Source organism: Solea solea, chromosome 15, assembly GCF_958295425.1.
Source record: "Solea solea chromosome 15, fSolSol10.1, whole genome shotgun sequence".
Taxonomy (NCBI): domain Eukaryota; kingdom Metazoa; phylum Chordata; class Actinopteri; order Pleuronectiformes; family Soleidae; genus Solea; species Solea solea.
This window is the reverse complement of record NC_081148.1, coordinates 16,396,232-16,417,976: the sequence shown is the minus strand read 5'-3', so window position 1 is coordinate 16,417,976 and position 21,745 is coordinate 16,396,232. Positions and strand designations below refer to the sequence as shown.

Here is a 21,745-nt window from a genome sequence, read left to right as displayed (position 1 = left end):
CCAGGACCCGCACAAGAACTTAATTTTAAGAACCGAATTCGAATTGAGAGGAGTGAAATTAATTCGGGAGCTTAATTTTTTAGACCACATGAAATTCACTTTCACACCAATGTGTTCAGTTTCAATTGACGGTTTTCAAATTGAAAATTTTAAAGCAATTATTCAAATTGTTCACTTCAGGCTCAACTTGAGTGGTTCACTTTCAGTTGTAAAACATTTAAATTCACTTCCTGATGGCACACATGTTGCACCCATATATAAGATTGAACTTTTATACATTACAATTATCACCTTGTGCACATGTGATGTGAACAGCTGCCCATGTGCATCAGTGATAATGTGAATTACACTTACAGGGGCGATCCAGAGTAGTGCCTCAAGCAGTTCTAACGTTGTTAATGAGGTGACGGTGCGTCTCGGTGTTGTTTTACGGGTCACAGTCATTTCATCAGTCACTGCTGATGTTTTTTTTTTATTTCAGAGACTGACACGAACAAGTCTTTTCTTGCTGAAAGACTGTATTAGTTTTAGAGGTCATGCAGAAACAAAACAATTTATATTAGAAGCACGCTGAAGGTGTTACCCAGTAAATATGGCACTTATGTAGGAGGAGTGTACTGAGCTGCTGTGCAGTATGTGAGATGCAGGTGATAGTCTTCTGAGACGCACTTTCTTTCAGATCTGCTTGAAGGCTGCGAAGGTTGGATGTGTTGAACTATCATCTGTCAACTTCTGCTGTTGCTTCCCACCTCTCCTCTTCATTTAACAACAGCTGGGGCACAGTTACACTTATAGAGCAGCGTATAGGTAAAGAAGTATTTTAAAAACTTGCATTTTAAGTGGGATTTCCAAAAAGCAACAATAACAGTAATGGCCCTTCACCTCCACTATGGTCCCAGCTTTATATTTTCCTCAACATTTGCTCCACGTCACGTTTCTTTTGTGTGACAAATAGCAGCCGTTCTCTAAAATAATTGGTGCACTAATTCCCTGTTTAGTTCTTGGAGAAACAATGACAAGAAGAAAAGAAAAAAAACCTCTTTGTTATTAAAGTAATGCACACGATCTAGCGAGGTGTTGGGTGCAGTTAATTAATCAGTGAATCAAGCAACAGAGGATTTTCTTGTGTCTCGTTCCAGTTTTTATTTGCACACAAGTGGCATTTCAGTAAACAAAAACATGATCATGATGACTGAAAAGTCCAAGAATTTCATAATCAACAGTATTATTGGCATAGAAGTAAAAAAAAAAAAATCACCCAATTCAATAAATCTGTTCAGAATTTAGAGCAATTTCAACAACAAATAAATATACGAGTCACTAAGATAAAGACACAGCTATAAATTAAAGACAGAATTTCATAGTCGCATGTGACATGTTCGATTTGCAATTCTGCATTGTGGAGTCGAAACGTGTGACACCTTTTACGTGATTAGCAAATCACGTCACATGATTAAACAAAGCGCTCATACAGTGGAACACACAGTGGAACCAACCTCAGCAGAGTATGAAGGGATATTCCATATTAATGAGGAACAATCCCGTCATTACGAGCAAGGCAGCTTAGTCAAAACCTTCAGAATAACAACACGTTTCCTCAAGCAAGAAATTGATTTGGAGACCGCAGAATATGTTTATACACCTCACTTAACATATATTTAAATCTAGAGTGTAGAATTGGATATGCATGTCCTCATCTGTGTTTGCCCCCCCCCCCCCCCGAACTAAAGGTAATCTCCGTAGACACAACAAACGTGTGTCATATTTGTCATATGCATATCAGGAATCATGTGGAAGTCTAGTTCTGAGGATTTAAGGGTCTGTTGTTGCCCTGTCTCGAGGCATATGTTCACTGCGCTAATTGCACCGTCCATATGATTGTTTTTTGATCATATTTAGCCGGAAAGCTTTGCCGTATGAATTGTACAGATGGAATGAGTTTGACTCTGAATATGCTTGAGGGGCCGCAGGAAGTCCTTGCAGGGGGGGAAAGGACAGAGATGAAGGTCAACTTACACTGCACTTCATGCCCGCTGTCACAAGTGGACGGACAGGAGAATCATCCTTACCTGGAATTGATTTCTCTGAGTGAGCGAGAGCAAAAAAATGTCAGACATTCGTTGGCCTCCGATGATTGAATATGTCACAGGTGGGTCAGAGAGTCCACTGAAGACAAATGTAATTTCAGTGGCAAGCGTTGTCTTTTTAAAAGTGCCACGAGCCAGCTCCCAATGTCTGTCACGTATTCACCTTTAAGTGAGTGCCAATATGCACTAAGGAGAAAACTATGGGGGGGTGGGGTAAAGTTATTATTACCAGATTTTAGCTCTGGTCCAGAAAAATGACCCAAGGTAATACTAATCCTGTGTGAATAAACCAGCAGTAAATATGTGAATAGATATTCTGTTTTACGCAGATTTTCAAGCACGGAGGCCGTATGTTGATGTGTGTTTGCACTCGGGATATCAAGAAACAGCGACGGTTACTGAGGGTTTTTTTTTATCCTGTGCGATTTGGCTGTTTATATTACAGATGTGTTGTGTTAAAATTACATTACTCCACCTCTCCATGTAAAACTAATCCCGTCCGAATAGGGCTTTATTTTGATCATTTTTCTGCTCCAGGTACATTTCACAAAGATGCACCTTTTACATCAATTATTAATTACAAAAAACAATGCGTGTGTAATAGCACCTTCTTTTTTTAAACCAGTTGCTGTGGTTGATCGATCATTTATTAACTTGTGGGATTTCATGAATCTCAGCCACATCATTTTTTTTTTCTCGATCGAGTCTCGCAGCAAATGGAAGATTCTTCAAGCCGGAACTTGACAGATAATTCAGCACTTTAGCCGATGGACTTGATTTTTGAAATGAGCCGAGCTCCCGGAGAGCAGCACTTATGATGAAATCAAGAGCGAGGGAAAGCGAGTCAAACGCTGTTTCATGAGTCGGAACGTTCTGTATAAGTTGGCAAAGATGCAGCTTTGTACTACAGAGTAGACGTAGCCTTATTTACAAGGACGTGTTCCGGCAGTAAGTGAAGGTCGTTATTTTTTCCACTGCCGCCACATAAATAGAAGGAGTATACTTTACTTGTATGTGTGTGTCCACGACATCATACTGATTGAATGTGGCTTTGATTCTTGACTCTTCACATTAGGGTGTTATATAACAACTCCTTATAAAGCAGCACTTTAAGATAACACTTTGCATTGCAATACAGTAACAATAAGGTGTTATTCTAGTTATGATTATGTGTAAGTAATATCATGACAACACCACATATTGGCTTGTTAATAGCGCAAAAAACAAAATATGGAAATTATAAATTCTGTGATTCCAGTGTGATCTTTACATTGATTTGCAATTAATGTCATTATAATTAGTTTTTCATGCACTTAAAAATCATCTTTGCACATATTCAGCTGACAGCCAGCCGTCACTCTTAAAGCGTTTATTGCTCACCTGTGTGTGTAAAGGGCTATAATGCTGAGACTGCCGATTGCTGACATTGTTGCCATGGGGACGTTAATGTGTGTTACTCGGTGTTACTCGGATGTTCATCATAATGGCGAGTAGATGTCAGACAGGGCTAATGAACCTTATGTGGAAGTGTATATACAGTGCAGATTGGACCAATTGCAGATTCTTTTTTTTCCTCATATGCTGCATTGAGCGGCACAGAATTATGCAGTTTATGTCGTGCTGTTCAATTGTGTTATGTGAGAGATGGGGTTTGAACTTTTATATTTTTGCAAGGAGTAATAGGAGAAATATCTTCATTCTTTTTTTTGTTACGTGCCCACTCGTAGGGGGGCGGGACCTCATTCCCAGAATGTAAACAGTGTCCGCCATCTTTGCTAACAGTTACGCTAACAGGAACAAGTGTCACTGGTGGGCACATAACAAAAAAAGAATGAAGATATTTCTCAACTTTCAAAAATACTGCCCCTATTCTAGTAATACAAAGCTAAATGCAAATTGGTGAAGTATTCCTTTAATGTATCATGTGACAATTGTCTGAAATTCTGTTTAGAACAAAGCCATTGCCATATTTTTTTTAAATTTAAATAATGCCCGACTCTGAGGGATGTTGCAGACAAAAGGTCAGTATATGTGTATTTGTACAGCCTATGTATCGAATGCTGTAAGGAGGAAATCCTTTCGTCTCTCATAATTACTCCTCTGCGTCTGTAATTTCATTAACTGAGCTTTGCTTTAAAGAAAAACAAAAAACAAAAAGGAATAAGCGGAAGACGTCAGTTGTAATTAAAAGATAAGGTAAAAGGTGCAGTCTGCTTTGTCCTCGCAACACTAAGACATTTAACTAGTACACGGAGAGCATAATATCTCCTTAACACTCACGTAGACAGAGGCACAGGCGTCGCACAGATGAAGGTGCTCTCCCACCTCAGCGAGACATGTGCGCTGGAGGGAGATGTGTTGTAGTCCTGTGGCGTCGGACTGGTGAGATATGAAAGGTGACGGGTGCACAGTGGTTGTCAACGTGCATGACTCATAAACAAGCAAAACATTAGGACAGCCTACACCATAGTGTTCTGTTTTTATTTTTTTTGCAGAGATTGAAGGAGGAGGAGGAGGAGGAGGGCCGACACCATCTCAAACACCATTTCTCACTTCCTTCCTTTTTTTTCTCTCTCTCTCTCTCTCCCTCCATTGTATTTACGTGGGCTGCAGAAATAATCCAGCTCTGGGAAACGTGTGGATCATTTCAAATAGATGTGGCTGTGTTTTGCTTTGCGCTCACATGGTTTGACCCTCAAGCAGATCATCGGCAACAAACGCTGTTCTTCCCATAAAAACATATACACAAAAAAGTATGATTTATTCATTAATGAATTCATTATTTAACGGAACAAATGTAATTCCAGAACGTTATAGAAAAGCTGTAGGGAGCTGTTCCGAAGCGTTGAGCACATCCAGGATTTCTTTTTTTCTGTGACATAATTGGAAGGGGGAAAAAAACGAATGTTCATTCAGGTTCAGCGGTGCTACTAAAAATGTATGAAAAAAAAAAAGAGAGAGAGAGAGACGGTCTGCGGAGGCTGTTTTGTGGCTGTATATCCAGTAAAACGGGTATCTCTGTGGTTGTATAATGAGCGCAGATGGGGGAGTTTTAACGAGAAACTGACACCCTGAGCGTTGCCGCAGCTACTCCACCCTCCAGCTGCAGGGATGAAGAGCATAAAAAGAGAGAGATTAGAGGAGAATGGTGGATCAACTTCATCAGTTAATTAAACTCTTTTGCAGCTTGATGAGCAATTAATCAAGGCAGCGTGCAGAGTGTCAGGAAAGGGCTGAGATCGCCGGGTGTGGTATGCGTGCTCCGTACAGTATATGCTCCCCGAGGGGCAGCCCTGTTGGGAACAGCACTTACCAAGTGAGCAGCCCTAAATTTGTACAGGGTGTAATAGGCTGGGTTTATGTAAGCAGCCATCAATCACTCTGTGACATACATGTAAGCCCAGACCCTGTTTGTGCCAGGATTAGCAGCCCAACTGACTACGCGTCCAAAGAGATTGAATTTCAGGGAATTGTGAAATGTACTGGATTTTTTTTTATTTGGGGCGAGTTACAGCCCTGTTATTCTCAGGCGGAGAGTCAACCTCAATCACATTAATATGGGAGGCACACGAGCGCAAGTCAAAAACTTCAGTTTGTATTTCACAGCCTCAAGATTTAGGTCTTATCGTAACATCTGACATCAGACTCCCCAAATCCGATGGTTTGGTTTTCATCCTTTGTGTGTTCCCCTCTTTCATCTTCCTCTTCATCGCTCTCGAGAAGTAAGCTTTTTTCATGCTATGGAAATTCGACTTGGCAGTTTGTGACTAAATGCAGTAAATTTATTAACGAGACCATGGGGAACATTAAAAGTCAATTGAAGGAGGCTATTAAAAGCAGGATTTTAATTGGGTTGGTCCCTCCACTAAACCCTTTTTCCGTCTCTCTCTCTCTCTTTTCTGAGATCATTGGTACTAAAAAGTTGTCAGTGGATGTTTTCAGTGTGGGGTAGTCCTTGAAAGAAAGTTTCCTATACATTTCATTTTAAATGTTGCATTATACTCAAGTGCTAGAAAGGCTATTTTAAAGCATGCATGAGGTCAGGTGTTGGCCGATACTCGTGGTATCCATTGTCTTTGCTGAAATATCACTGGCACCACTACGACACAAGCATCTGCAGATCATTCTCACCCATTCCGATACAGAAAACCGCAATCTGTAAGCGCCTCTTGTCTGACATCATTTATGCCTTCAAGCAGTCAGTGAATTGTGTTAGCACTGTATCTTTAATGCATCAGTTTATATAATCTGTTGAAATTACATTACAGGGCATACAGTTGTCCTAGTTTTGGTAACATGGTGTGACACATTATAAATGGTTTTAATTGCACTTTAGCTTCTGGCTCTTGAGCTCAACTCATTCTGCACTTGAAGGGAACCACACTCTCCATGTACTGTGTGTATGTATGTGTGTGTGTGTGGTAGGGGGACGTGTAGGGGGCTTGAAGAAGAGTCATCTCACACATATGGGAGAATTACAGAGAGAGAAAGAGAGATGGAGTTGCAGCATACTATTGGCTGTGCTGACTGGATAATAACATGCAGTGCTGCACTGCCACAGTAGGTTGAGCCTCCAACCAGATGCTCCTGACACTGCAGCTCATAAGCAGAGAGCGAAAGAGAGAGAGAGCGAAAGAGAGAGAGAGAGACTGACTGCACTAATTTCCCGCACTTATTTTAGCCGGATTAAACAGGAGGATTCAGGGGCTTCGATCATGTACCGTAAAAAGGAGCTCATTAGAGGCGATACCATCGCATGTGGATCTAAGACGATGGAAGCTAAGCTTGCTTTGTGGCATTCATTTCCATGTTTCCATGTTTATGCTTTAATATAATGACAACACTGTGTGCTGTCGTTTATTATTTAATTGCAGGGCAACACAAATTGCTCGGATTCAATGAGCCTCATCCCAGCAAGCTTTGAGGCTCTTTTAGGTTTTTCCAAATAAATACATGGGTGATGCTGAATAGGAGGCATTGCAGATTAGGTGTTTGTGTGTCGTATGGTTAAACCTAAACACAGAGGATCTTACGCATGATAATTCTGGTATATTTTAGTTATATGTTAGTTTCAGTAGCAATAACTTGTTGTCATTATATTCAACCCATTAGGCCCTGCAGTTTAAAGGACCATGCAATCATTTTTTCCCCCGACTTAAATTGCATAAAAAGCTGAAACTGTTATCTGAAAAGTGTTATTTACGAACAGCAAAACAGGTTGCAATATCTTTCCCTCTGGACCCAAGTGTCTGATGGGACATATGTTCAAAATGGGCTCCAGGACAAAAAGAGCTGGCCATATGGTTTATTCCATTAACTTTGTGGTCCACTATAAAAAAAACGTGTAGTCTAGCTAATGTTGAGTAAAAGCTGTCTACAAACTGAGTTAATGACCAAAGTTTGAGTGATTTGATGCGATACACTGATTTTCATATCGCCATCAAATCTCACGACGGAACAAATTCATGTTGTTATTTTGAATCCAAAGCTGGCACTGCGTTTCATGTGACTCAAAAAGCTTTTTTTTTAAATCATTACCATTCATTGTACTTTACTTTGTTTTGCCTTCTGTTAAGATGCATAGTGACGATAGTAGCTAAGTAGCGAGGCGGCTCTTCTCAGCATCACTTCCCCCTTCCACCTTTTTCAACTTCTCTTTTCCAGGCTTTTCAACAATGTCACTTAAACATTCCCTTCTTTTGTGTGTTCTTGTCTTTCCAGGAAAAAGGAAACATTGCTGTTGTGTTTAATGTCGGAACAGATGACATTAATATTGAGGAGACATCAAAGTTTGTAAATGATGGAAAGTACCATATAGTGAAGTTTACGAGGAGTGGGGGTAATGCCACTCTGCAGGTGGATGACCTGCCAGTCATTGAGCGCTACCCCACAGGTGAGTCACCCACTCTGCCTTTAATTACATCTGCTGTTTCTTAAGGGCGATAAAATGTACAAGAGATTATCAAGCCAACTATTACAGCCTTGGCTGTCGGAGGATGTTTTATGTTGACTTGGCATGAGCTTTAATTGCTTTTTATGTTCCTGTTTCCAGCAGCTGTTTAGAGCAATACCAGTGTTGTTGAGTTTTTCCCCATCTCCATTGTTTATCACTTTGCATTAATCAATACCGTTAAACAACCCAAGCATATGTAAATAAGTTTCACTTAAGAAACAATATAGTCTAAAGATAAACAAGCCGTCCCGTCTGGATCTGTGTCAGATTCCCCGCTTATAAGTATAGATCCTCCTTAGATGAAGTCAAGCTATTTACATACAAATGATTAAAAAGTAAATTGGAAACCAACCTGTAACGGTGGAACTAGATGAATATCTGTATGATACTGTTGTTTACACTATGAAATACCAGGTGGTTACTTAATATGTTAATTTAACTATTACTTTTACTCATTGGCAGTGCCACTTGTGTAATGTTACTACTAATAATTTAATTTATGTTGCACTTTCCCACTAATTACTGCCCTATATAATGAGTATTACGCATAAGAAGTTTGATTCTGGAGATGGAACAGAACTCACCAACACTGATATGTTTCTGTAGAACGTCAAGACGTTAGAAGTATGACACGAAATTCCACTGCTTGTGTTTCTGAAAGTGTTGCATTTTTCAACCGCTTTGAGGCTTTGACCGAAGCTACACAGGGTTAAAGAAGTTGGAACGTATGGATGTTTAGAAACACAAATAACAAATGCAACCCACCCCCCCTTCTGTGTAATGTTTGGTGACCTTTTTAGCTATGACCAGTGCATTCATCCAAATGAAAGAGGATTTTATGACTGGGACTTATTCCCCGCTTCTCGCCTCAGGTGGAAGGGGGAAGCTAATGGCTTTTGACGTGATGTGGACATGGCAGAATGCACAGCCGGGTTAAATGCTTGGATGATAGTATCTCAATCTTTAAAGAACAAACAGACCCAGTCCCCAAATCACACGATACACACAGATGTGCTGCTCATAAAATGGATTTAGTAGGTGAAACACGTTTCCTGACCATTTACTGCGCCATTTAATGCCTCGCAATGTGGAGTGCGTCGTAAATTTAATGACTATTAAGATATTGTAAGATATCAAAATGTGAATAATTTTCATGAAATGTAGAAGGGCCAGGACCAAGAAAGGAAAGGAATTTGACTTGTAACCGGAGGATTACCGGTCTAAAAGGTGTCGTATAAAAAGGATGCAGAGGTCAAATTCCCTATCACTCTTTTGTGCGTGTGCAGAAATAACACGTTCTAATTCTTTCTAAACAGACGATGTAAATGCTGAGATATAACTGCTTCAGGGGGGAAAGTGAAAAACCTCCTCCCCACACATCATGCGTCAGTGACAACGCCAAGTCCACCTTATTAGGCTCATTGCAGACTAATTACATCTAATCTCAATCAGTGTACAGTTCCTCCCCTCTCCCCCAGCACACGAAGCCATAATTCTCTCAGCTCGCCTGTAGTTTGATAAGTATCCATGTATGCCTCTAACACACCGATAATGGCAGCCTTCAGCCACTCTTAGGCCACTCACAGATCAACAGTGATTATAACGAGAGAAGACAGCAAAGATATAAATGATGGCTCGAGAGTGAGAAAGACAGAGAGGGGTGAGATTATATGGGAGGGGCCAATCACTCTCGAAGCAAAGAAATAATTGCCTCACCGAGGCCTTATATTGCCGTCCTTGTAATCTCATTAAAAAGTCTCGTACTACATACTTATGGCCCATTAAAGTCTTAAGCACAATTATTAGAATCAAAAATACAGAACACACACACGCACACACACACACACGGACAGATATAGCCTTCTATTTGCTGCAGTTTGGTCTTCCCTTTGTGCTCATTCATTTTCATTGTGTGCCCCACACAAAAGGCTGGGCAGCAGCAAAAAAAAATCAGCCTCTTCTCCAGAGTCTTGGCCATGGAAGTAATACCATCACAATGGCACAGCCAGGCCCGCAGGGTGCTGTGTTGTATCCTATCAGAGCACCCAATGAACACACCACACACAAAGATAATGTAGAGGTCCCTGGCCTTATTCTTTTACTGTTATCAGAGCGTGATGCACTTACAGAGCTCTCTGTCTCTCACTCCACTCCCCTCAGCTCTCCCTTACCCTCTTTTCGGTCCCCTTTACCTATATCTGTCCACCCTTGTCCTCTCCGTCAATCTCACTCGCTCACTCCCACCTTGTGGAGCCTGATGTCTGGGATATAAGAGTAGGAGTGTTAGCTTTAGCCACAGAAGCCTCGTCCCGCCTCGTCTGGTTCCCCCGCTGCTTTGTCCATGAGCCTCTTTAGTCTATTGTGCAAAAACAATGGTGCAATGACTGCTACTGCCAGCATGAAAAAGAAGCGGAATAAGGAAACTAATGGGGAGATTTGTGTTGGTCCCCCCCCTTTTTAACTCACCCAGCTCCATTTACAGAGGGGGCATTTGCATATTTGTTCATTAAATGTGGGAGTGTCCTGGGGCTTGTAATGAGATAAAGCCTCCGCCTTATCTGACCACTTTATTAACACACACACGCGCAAATAAAACAAAAAAACAAGTGAGTGAGGGAAAAGCGGGTCGACTGGGACGGCTCAGCTGAATCAGTGCTGTCTGGCAGATGAGATAAGCCAAGCGGTCCCAAACCAAACCAAATCACCGCTCGGCAGCAGTCGCGGGCTACATTCGCGGGCAGGATGAATGGCCTCTGCTGCCGCATCAAAGCCGAGGGAATAGCATTGTTTAACACGCCCGCGTCCCACAGAGGGGATCAATACATGATCAGACCTTTGGTAAAAGCATAGACCGAGTGCACCACAGATAAACATCACACGTCTTTGAAAATGGAGGATGTTCTTGCAAAAATACAGAGGACTTTGACACAGCTGCGTGTTAGGATAGGTGTGTGCCATATATGAGGACACAATTCAGTATTTGTATTTTGTGCATTATATGATACGGCATTTTTGGTCGCAGTGTCCTTTGCACAGCAGCCATTTTGACACGTTTTAACAGGCCAACAATGGCGGCTCTGTTCAGTTCACGCAAGTCAGGAGAGCGTGACAGTGAACCAGCACGCGGCCCGAAGCAAAGGCAGCAAAATGGAACTCAGCCGTCATTAATTAGTTTATTTACACCTGTGATTTTCTTACTGTGCCTTGTCAAAACGGCCGCTGTGCAAAGAGTCCAATTACTCTAATTAACGAATATATTAGGTGAAATGCCTCGATAATGACTTCCTCAGACTAAACTCGCGCTCACGTTGTCCTCGCCGTCCTCCGTCAAACAGCTTCAGGCTAAATGTTCTTCAGGGCCCAGTTTAATGTTGACCTCTCCACAGATGAGGTGTCACTGCAGCGGGAAACACAAGAGCGGTGACATAGCTAACACCCCGTGACTGACAAACGGAGGTGACAGAAATTAACTAAGAGTCCATGAACGCTCTGACAACAGCAATCAATGGATGATTCATTAATCTAACACGTTCACACTGTAAGGGCATGTGAATGTGTGTGTTGTTTGCAGGTAATCTTTGCATCATGCACAGTGCTAAGGCAGATGTAGTGGTGCCAAAACTCTAGTGTGCTTTGCATCCACGTCCCTGATAGTAGCTCATAGCTTTCTGTCTTATAGCATAAATAAAATATTAAGGTGAGACTTGGCGATATTATTATTTCACTGTTGTCATTGTCATCAAATAAAAATGGCTAGGAGTGGCTTATTTATCTCCGCTGTGGAGTTCTGTTCTCATCTAAAAAAAAAATTATAATCTGAAACCATGTTGCACTTGTTCACATGTACTTTGTGACTCAGGTGTTTATTTCATACCAATCACACCGACTGTACCTTCATGCTGCCTAAAATAACTAACCTGAGCACAAAAGCTCATCCGCAGCACAAAGCATATGAGCTGTTGGAGGGAGTCTTGCTTAAACCGTGGTGTCCATCTTGTTTGTGAAACCATTCGACATAATTAAATTAAACTAAATCAGTCTTGGGACTCTTGAGACTGGTCAGTCGGAGCGAGAGAAAACATGTTGTTTTTGGACCTTTTCTTCATTTCAAATGGTTAAAACAGTAGTACATGCAGCAAATTGTAAATAACTGCCAGATATTGAAAGTTATTCTGGAAATATAGGCAAAAGCACTTAGTTACAGGACATTTTGGCCTTTATATGGTTAAATTAGCAACAAAAAAAGACATTTTAAGGCTTCGGTGTTAAAGGGTTACTTCTGTTTTAAATAGTAGCGGGCAGAGGGCGAAAGCACTGAAAGTCTGTCTCTCACTAAGCATTGTTTGAGATGTGTGGCTCCCTAAATAACATTTGGAGACTTCAATCACATAGTATACATGGTGTGGCTTTGTTGTAAGGCAGAATGTATCTTCCAGCGTCAATGATCCACTAAATCTCTTTCACAAGCCTTTGTGCTCCAACCTGGCACAATCAACTACAGTCAAATTCCATGAGCTATACAGACAGGCTTTGGACCATTCTCTGTGTATCTGATCCTCTGCAGTAATTCAAGCTGATGCCATTAAAAATTTCCTTTTTATGCGTCTTCCTCCCTCTAAGACCTTTCATCAGACCAACTGTGCATTTGTTACAAAGTTACCTCCTTTCTTTCATGTTTGCGCGATCCTTTTCCCTTGGAGGCAATTCTCTACCAAATGGTTGTTAGATACCTGATCTTTTATCTGCCAGAACTGAATTAATATAGTTGATGGGACAAACATTGTCAATCTGCCGGAAGAATGGAGCAGACTGAATTCAATCTCAGCAGACAATACCGAAAGGAAAGCACTCAGAGACAGTGCCACTTTGCTGACAGTCCTCCGTTCTGGGGAGGTTATTGGCCTTGACAAAAGGGCGATGCAGAGTTTGCCCTCATTAATGGCAAAGTGCCCCCTCAGTCTCGGAGCATGGAGTTTTTCTGAAGCCGCTCTTTCCCTCGTCTGATGCTTATTTGGGCTATTCTCTAAATACGTTCAAGAAACTACTCATCCATTTACTTCCGTGTAATGAATGGGCAATGTTTGCGCAAACTCATCACTTCTTTATGACTCGTAGCTTTTGTCAAAGCGGTGTTGTTAAAAAACGAGTTTTCAGCGACTGTTCCTGTGTATACTCTGAAACTGTCTTGTGACGATGCACCGACTGTGTACTGCTAACTGTCATAACTGTGTGATCGGCTTATTTTTCACTGTCAATTAGGCTGTGTATAAATGGGGTGGTAATATGTTAAAGTTAATTTGTTCTACCCTTTAAACCATAAAAGGTTGATTCAACAATAAATGCAATGGTGTTCTTTTTGGAAAATGTATATATAACTAGTTTAAAAGCCAGTTAAAAAGAGGGTAAAGATAAATGGGGTGGTCATATTTGGGTAAAGACTCTGTAATGGTAATGTATTAAGTTGTGATTTGGGTTGGTTTATAACGTAGTTCTTTTAACCTAGATGTAACATTTGCGTGCCAGTTCGGCTATTTTCAATTAATATAGGCCTAATTTGTTGGCTAAAATAAAAATAAAATGTTTGTTTAAATAATGTTTTACAGTAAACGTTTTAAATATAAAAACCTTGTGCAGTTGTATAGCTCCAGCATTAAGTATGAACGTTTAACCTTTGACCTTACAGATTGTAACCACTGAAATGTCTCTTTAAACTTTAAAGGCAACAATGATAACGAACGCCTGGCGATTGCTAGACAGCGAATCCCATACCGACTCGGTCGAGTAGTTGACGAATGGCTACTCGACAAAGGTAAAATCACTGATTAAAATTTCAAATAAAATAATCTGATCATAACCAAGTTGTAGCACTACTTTTGTAAATAGTAAACCTAAAAAAAAAAAAAAAAAAAACAATAAATGTTCAGTAAAATTTAAAAAAAACAAAATCATTTGAAGAGTTAAATTTAATTTGTAGTGTTTCATACTTTTCATAATTATAATGTATTTATTTTATAGATATCAGCTGTTTTAATACGTGTTCATTGTCAACTTATGGTTAAAGGGACTGTAAATATGAATTTAAATCCACTTCCTCAAGTCATGTAAACATTGTTAAAATGTCTATAAATTACTGTAGCATTTTGCTGTAAACGTCTAAAGGATACATTTAAAAGTTCCACTTCAGTCTGCCATTAGTAAGTGTTATTTGAAACACATACAGTGCATATGCTGTACAGTCATTTGATTTGTTCTGATTTAAACTGCGAGCAGTGATAAATAGTATGTAATCTGAATTGGCATCAGAATTTTAAGTCCCTTTAACAGACTTTGTAAATATGTATAGGGCAATAGGCACTGTAATATAAAACAAAAGGAGTGCATGCTTTGTTTTTATATAATTAAATAACTAATTCATATATTTTTTTCACTTAAAATGTCAAATGAGCCCTATCATTTCTATTTTCTTTTCTTTCTTTCTTTTTAAAATTTGTTTGTGTTTATGAATTGAGTTGTTGTTTATGTTCTTGTTTTTCATGTTCCCATATCCATCCAGAGATTCCTTTGACTGCTTTTGCTAAAAGGACAGAAACGTTTTATCCTATTGGTTCCTGCTAGGCCGTGCACTAAAGATATCCTGTTTTTCATGCTTGCTCTGGTCTAGAATTTGTAAATTGTGACAAAGTTAAGGAAAAGTACAAAGTAAAAATGCTGAATTATAGGCTGATACTTTTCCCAGGAAATGTCTGGTAAACAAATTGTCCATTTGTAAGACTTTCTAGATTACGCTACTGTATCTTCTCCAAGGGAACTCAAATCTAGTGTAGTCCTGCAATATTACTACTGCTGATTAATCTTTCTTTCTTGTTATTTTAGATTAGACCGCCATTTAGCAAAGCTGCATTGTTTTTATTAACCCACTGCTTTTAGTTTGTTTTTTACCTTTCTTTTTTTTTTTTTACCACAGACATTTCATCATTATAAATGCAATAAATTACCAGGGTTTGCTTCCACGACCCGTAATTTATTGGTCTCATTAGCCACTGGGCAAATAATCTGCCTTTCTGTCTTTTTTTTTTTTTTTTTTTTCCTGTTTAATGAAAGTGGCTGAGTCCACGGTTCAACATTCTTGTATATATGTAACGTTGTTTTCCCACAGGGCGGCAGCTTACGATCTTCAACAGCCAAACCACTATACAGATTGGGGGCTGGGAGCGAGACCGGAGTGGATCGTTTCAAGGCCAGCTTTCGGGCCTCTACTATAACGGCTTGAAGGTGTTCAACATGGCCGCGGAAGGGGATCCTAACATAAAGATCCAAGGCAGCGTGCGGCTTGTGGGGGATTCGCCCTCCTCTATTACGCCGCAGTCGAGCACCACGGCCAATCGCTCAGAGACGTCCACGTCCATCATGGAGATCACCACCACCACGGCGTCCAGCAGGCGGGTCAAGCAGACGACACCGCGAGAGCCTCAGCCGGTAAGATTATCACTTAATGATTTTGTCTGAAGTGACATTATTGTCTCGATTTGAACCGTTTTGAAGTTGTTACAAACCTCAGCAGGAAATTAAGCACATCCTGGATTAAAATAACCCATTAAATCATTAGGTTCCAACGGGGAAGCGCACAGTACGCCTTACTTTATTGCCTCCTTCTTCTCCTTGAGGATTGTAACCTAAAAACTGAAGTAAAATAAATCCACAAAATTGCTCCACCTATGGGATCCGCATCACAGCACGCCGGCTGAGCATTTTTCTGTGTGCAGTCACACGTGACACCGTGGTGTGTGTGTGTGTGTGTGTGTGTGTGTGTGTGTGTGTGTGTGTGTGTGTTCACACACGCTCGTTCGTGTGTGTGTGTGTTTCAGAGTGATAACCATCGTAGAGGTCTTCCATCATCTTTATCTGCCCTGCATGAGCGGTGCAGCATCAGCAGGAGCATATTACTTCTCAAACATCACAACATGTGACTAAACAATGCCATACAAATTTCGCGTCCCATCAAGTGAAATGGTGATGTGACCATTCTCTGGCCAGAACGGAAGACATTTGCCGTTAAAGCCCTTAAATAAACTTCAAAATAAAAACTGGTTTATGTTTGTTTCTTAGTTTGAACAAATAAAAATGCATTGTCCATACAATTAAAATCACAGCTTTGTCGTAGAGGTTCTCTCTGTGAAAATCTGGATCACTTTTAATCACAGATTCACAATTTCCTGGAATTTCAAAACAAATGAGCGCCATTGCTCTGGGAACAAACGTGCTGACACAACTCCTTTGGGTCAAATTGTTTCTGTGTTGCTTTTTGAAAACGTCAAATATAATAGTCTAGTGGTGGCACACAAAATAAAAAAAATACAGGCGGAAGAGTGTCCTCGATGATACCCGAGATTCTTGATTCATTTTATATGGAGCCATTGTTCCTCTGTAAAAGCAGTCAGGATCTAAGATGATCTGAAATATGGGTCACAATTTCACATATTCTCTGTGTCAGTTGCAGGGAAAATGCTGGAAATGACCGTTTAATTAGGCCTTTACAAAAACTGTTTAACATCTTTTTACTTACTTAATCGAATGGCGTAAAGGAAGATTATAACCTCTCCAAGAGGGGGCAGGTTTAACTTCATATTGTAAAAACATACACGCAGTCAAATAATTTGACTTATCGTATAACTTTTTCCGCTTTTTGCGTAGGACAATAGCCGCATCTCTGTTTATTTTAAAGATTTTATCGTGTGTTGTATCATCATCATCTACAGGTAACTGAAGAGTTTTGGTTTGTTAAGTTTGAATATTCAATATTTATTTTCATGAGACCTATTGTTCCATTTATTAGGTATTAAATAGCTGGGATATGTGAATTGTTAATGTGCCTGGATTGAAAAAAAGATCTGATCAGATAAGAGGCGTGACTTTTTCACAAGATATTCCAAACAGTTGATTGGTCACATGCCAATCATACGAGACTTTTCTTTTTAAGGGTGTTTTCGGAGCAGGTCAAAGAGCTACAACTAAACGTGTCAGACAAAAAGTAAACACATACTGGTCAACTTGCATCTCATAATATGAAATGACAAACTCCCATATGTTTCGGCTTCGCTGCAGTAAAGACCCGTCATCACTAGCCGTCCCCTAACTCTCTTGCTCTCTGTCTTACTGACCTCAGACCATCCTAACAGTTTGTGAAAGGGTCGGCAGATGCTGACAAATAATACAATTATAAATATTGATCCGGTGGAATGGCTTTCTCCCGGGCTCGGCACGGTTTATGAATCGTTGCGGGAGTGTGTAATGCAGGTGAAATATCAGACAATGGACTATAATTATATCCCTGCTCCATGCAGCGTTATAAATTGCCACCAGGGAACCAAGAGATTGTCAGAAAGGAACGGGCTTGACAAGATGGATGCCTGTCTTTTTCAGGTCTTTCTTATCTGGAGAGAAATAAATTGATATCCATTGCTCGTGCACTACGTTACAGGAATACGGATTATGTGGAGAACGCCTACTTGTATTTATTCCTGTACTTGTTTTATGCTTTTTGATGTGGTCTGATAGTTGGTTGCCTGTTATTATGCCTTCATACCAATTACTTTGTGCTTGAATTGATTCATCAATAAGTGTTTATCTTGTAGCAATTGCCCATACAGATTGTTATTGGATGTAAGCATTGTATAGTTAAGTCTCAAGGGTTTGGGGGAATTCAAGGTAAATGTACAAATATAAGTACAGCAGAGACTGGTGCCATACTGTAACATAACATTATGTTATCAACTAACCGTATAAAGTAAAACATAATGGCTTGGGAGGAAGTGAGTAGACAAGGCTAACTGTGATGGTTTAGGTGTTATCTAATGCATTCATACAGATATAGAAAAAAATGTAAGCGTCTGCAGAGAGATGAATGAGGCTTGTAAAAATGTGTGCATTGGGAGATGTCAGTGTGTTCACTTTGATTCGACGTGACAGTCTTCCCATGGAGAGCCCCGGCACTAAGACATTACTGTCTCAGGACACCGCACTTAGGATGACACGGTGCATTCACTGTCCTCTTCTCTGAATAGTCAGCATTTTAATCATTGTCCGACCGTTCCGTCTCCCCTCTGATGGCAAGTGCAACTCAGTGAATGGTCTCCTATCCTAAGAGCCTCACTGTACATTACCAGGACGTGCATTTTTAGTGCGGTCAGCCACTGGCGGCGGCGGCGGCGGCATCATCAGGCTCCGTAACCACTGAAAATCAGTGGAAGTGGTGCTCTGGAAAACGTGTATTAGGGTGTCAATGAGGGCAGTTGGGTCAAAAATAAGATCTTTTATAGCCCTTTCTAACGATGAGAAGTGGACAACAATGGACTCAAGTCTTTTACTTACTTGTTGTAAGCACCTGTAGCTATCAGTATCACTTCTTACAGTAATGCTGAAATGGCAGTTAAAGATCATTTTCATTAAATGAAAGAACATTTGACAGATATGAAACAAAGCAGTTGACTCAAGGAAACACAGTCTGCAACAAAGAAACACATAAACTCAGATCCATTATTGATACAAGCATCTTTATTGATAATCTAATCACAATGTTCCCTGCCTTAAATCTGGACAGAACTTCTTTTCTTGTGTGATTTGCCAGATGTTTGTCATTCCTTTACGAGGAACTCCCTGGAGTTTCTCGTAAAGTATGAAATGTCCTGGCCAGAAACTAACTTTCTTCTTGTTCTTGGGAAAAATAACAAACTTCTCTGTTCTTGCGTGGTATGTACAGGCCTTTAGTGCTTGAGTCATTGCACCTGTGGGATTAAACATTTATTTTTTGAGATACACAGTCAATGAGGGCAGTTGGGTCAAAAATAAGATCTTTTATAGCCCTTTCTAACGATGAGAAGTGGACAACAATGGACTCAAGTCTTTTACTTACTTGTTGTAAGCACCTGTAGCTATCAGTATCACTTCTTACAGTAATGCTGAAATGGCAGTTAAAGATCATTTTCATTAAATTAAAGAACATTTGACAGATATGAAACAGTTGACTCAAGGAAACACAGTCTGCAACAAAGAAACACATAAACTAAGATCCATTATTGATACAAGCATCTTTATTGATAATCTAATCACAATGTTCCCTGCCTTAAATGAATGCTTTTATGCTGGTAAAAATGTTAGCACAATAAAATCTTTGAGTTTGAGTTTTTTCTGATGTGCCGCTTATCTCCTAGAGGACGGCGTCAGTGCTAATTATCATTCGTGGAATGATTGTGAAGAGAGTCTGAGGGGAGTCCCTCTTCTCAGGTGACCCGTCAAAATCCTCGACCGGGATTATGTTGTTATTGAAAACTGAGGTCCTTGATTTATGGCTAACGTTATGTTAATGTCCGTGCTCTCAAACCACTGGGTGTCTTCTTGCGCTTCATTAACCCGAGTATTATCATCTTGGTCAGATGCGTCAGATGTTTTTTCTGAGTAAAAATATTTCATCTGCTTAAGAGATAATTGCACTGAATCAGTTCCAGGACCCACTCCCCACTCAAATGCACAGATAATAAGTGTCAGTATAGCTCTCACCTTCCTTTTGACTGACCGCAAAATTGTACACTCAGCTCTGATGTGTCAGATATGTGTTATACAGCGGTCGTGTGCTCCCTGCCCTTGAAGTGGAGGTGGTGTCTTGCTGTGTGGACCTGACTGTCACGTCTTGATGAGGTCTCTGCAGTCACAGCGTAGTCGTCAATTATTCCATAATGCGCTCCTATACTCTATGAATTTACTGATACACAAGTGTTAAACACATCTTAGTCGGCTGTTATTAATCGAGATATTCCTCATGTTGCTTCATTTAGGCACTGATTGGGAAATCAAGGCCTCTGTACAGAGTCCGCAAGAACAGAGGAATTGGTTCTCTCTCCCAGGGCTGCGAGAAAAGACTGACGTCATTGTTTTTTCGCAGCCCTCATTAGGGAGTTCTTGCAGCTTGTTCTTGACACATCATCATCTGGACAGAACTTCTTTTCTTGTGTGATTTGCCAGATGTTTGTCATTCCTTTACGAGGACCTCCCTGGAGTTTCTCGTAAAGTATGAAATGTCCTGGCCAGAAACTAACTTTCTTCTTGTTCTTGGGAAAAATAACAAACTTCTCTGTTCTTGCATGGTATGTACAGGCCTTTAGTGCTTGAGTCATTGCACCTGTGGAATTAAACATTTATTTTTTGAGATACACAGTACAGTAATCTGCTGAAGTCAGTTTGAATCCCAAACTGCCAGCTCTCGCCGGTCTAACAGTAGCACTACCTGCCAATGGCCAGACTATTTTAGCCCTCATTCAGCCTCTCTGGTTCTCCACAGTTGTATTTGGCTGATAACTAAAAGTAGAAAGTTTGGGATACGACGGTGATATTTTGCAGTAAATATTGAACACATGGAAGCCAAAGCATTTTGAAGTAAAAGAAAATTGTGATTAGAGCACCTGATAGTGATGGATCCTGCTCTCTATTGTCAACCCTGGCAAGTACTGTACACAAGCAATGTATGAAGTGCTGTCTGCTGAATCAGGTGGTTCTGACTCCAGCGTCATGGAGAAACAAGAACAGAATAACCCAGAGATGAACCCAGGTTTAGTACATGCAGTATAATGTTACCCTGGCAAGGAAGTAATCATTTATCTTATCTACTTATTTTAGGTTTACATTTCAGTTTAACCTTATGTATAGCTCCATCCACAAAATAGTCTTTGGTTTGAAGTCTGTCTGTCTGTGAGCGGCAATCCTCAAAAAGTAAATGATGGATTTGGATGAAATTTTCTGGGTATGTAGTTTATGGCCCAAGAAAGAGATGATTATATTTAGGTGGTTATTTGTATATGGATCCATATTCAGAATTTTGGGTTTTTAAACAATAATAGGGTTGTGTATTGGCTGTGGGGAACTGAGCAGCCTTGTTGGAGGTTTGTGCTCTAAGTGCTTTCTCTATTTTGTCTAGGGTTTCTATTTATGGGACCTTGAATATCAGAAATAAGATGATGTTATCAATTTAACATTATAAAATGTTGTCTTTTACAGTATTCAGGCCAATATTCTCAAACACAACTGTCATATCTAATATTGAATGCTTTATATGTGTCTTGAATAACCCTTTTGTGGTGCACAGTTTCTTTTTTTATAGCTTGTTGCTGCTGGAAATTCAAGAAATGCAGATTACAGCCTATTCCTAGTGAGAATAAATGGCCACTAAGTTGCATCATTGCCACCAAATAGCCAATTGGCCCCACTATTTCTGAATTAACCTTAGGTGAGCCGGGTGTAATGGCCGCTCAAGGGAAGCAGTAACATTCAAAACACATTGTGTGGGCCATTTCATTTGCACTCACGGCACATGGTTCAGTTCCTGCTGAACTGGCTGGCAGTGACTCTGTTTGTCTTGGTCTTGGAGATGAGGGGCACAAACCTGCCCTCTTTATAATTCATGGGGATAATCGAATATTTGACATAGTCCACTGCTGCACCTTCAGTGCAGTGCTCGCACACCTCCTATCCTCCTTCACTGGCTCTTGCAAACAAACTATATATATAAAAAAAAATATATAGTGTCACAGTAATCTTATTGTGAAGAATCCTCTGGAACTTAGTACCCAATAATTGCCCCAGTCTGCTGCTCCTCTCCTTTTATATCATCCATGCACTTTTTATTGTATCTGGTCCTACCTTTAGGGATTGTTGTGAT

The 21,745-nt window shown here is 40.3% G+C and overlaps 1 protein-coding gene across 36 annotated transcripts in view; it reads left to right on the top strand.

The window, feature by feature from the left end:
* Positions 1-21,745, top strand: part of LOC131473667 (neurexin-1a) — a 218,391-nt gene that overhangs the window by 169,972 nt on the left and 26,674 nt on the right. For 24 of the 36 annotated variants that reach the window (XM_058651097.1, XM_058651081.1, XM_058651078.1 and 21 more), the window contains 3 exons: positions 7,809-7,980; positions 13,760-13,849; positions 15,197-15,516. In XM_058651097.1, coding sequence (XP_058507080.1) covers positions 7,809-7,980; positions 13,760-13,849; positions 15,197-15,516 — 582 coding nt within the window. The remainder of the gene's footprint in view (positions 1-7,808; positions 7,981-13,759; positions 13,850-15,196; positions 15,517-21,745) is intronic. The other 12 variants (XM_058651089.1, XM_058651098.1, XM_058651087.1 and 9 more) reach the window with 1 other exon arrangement.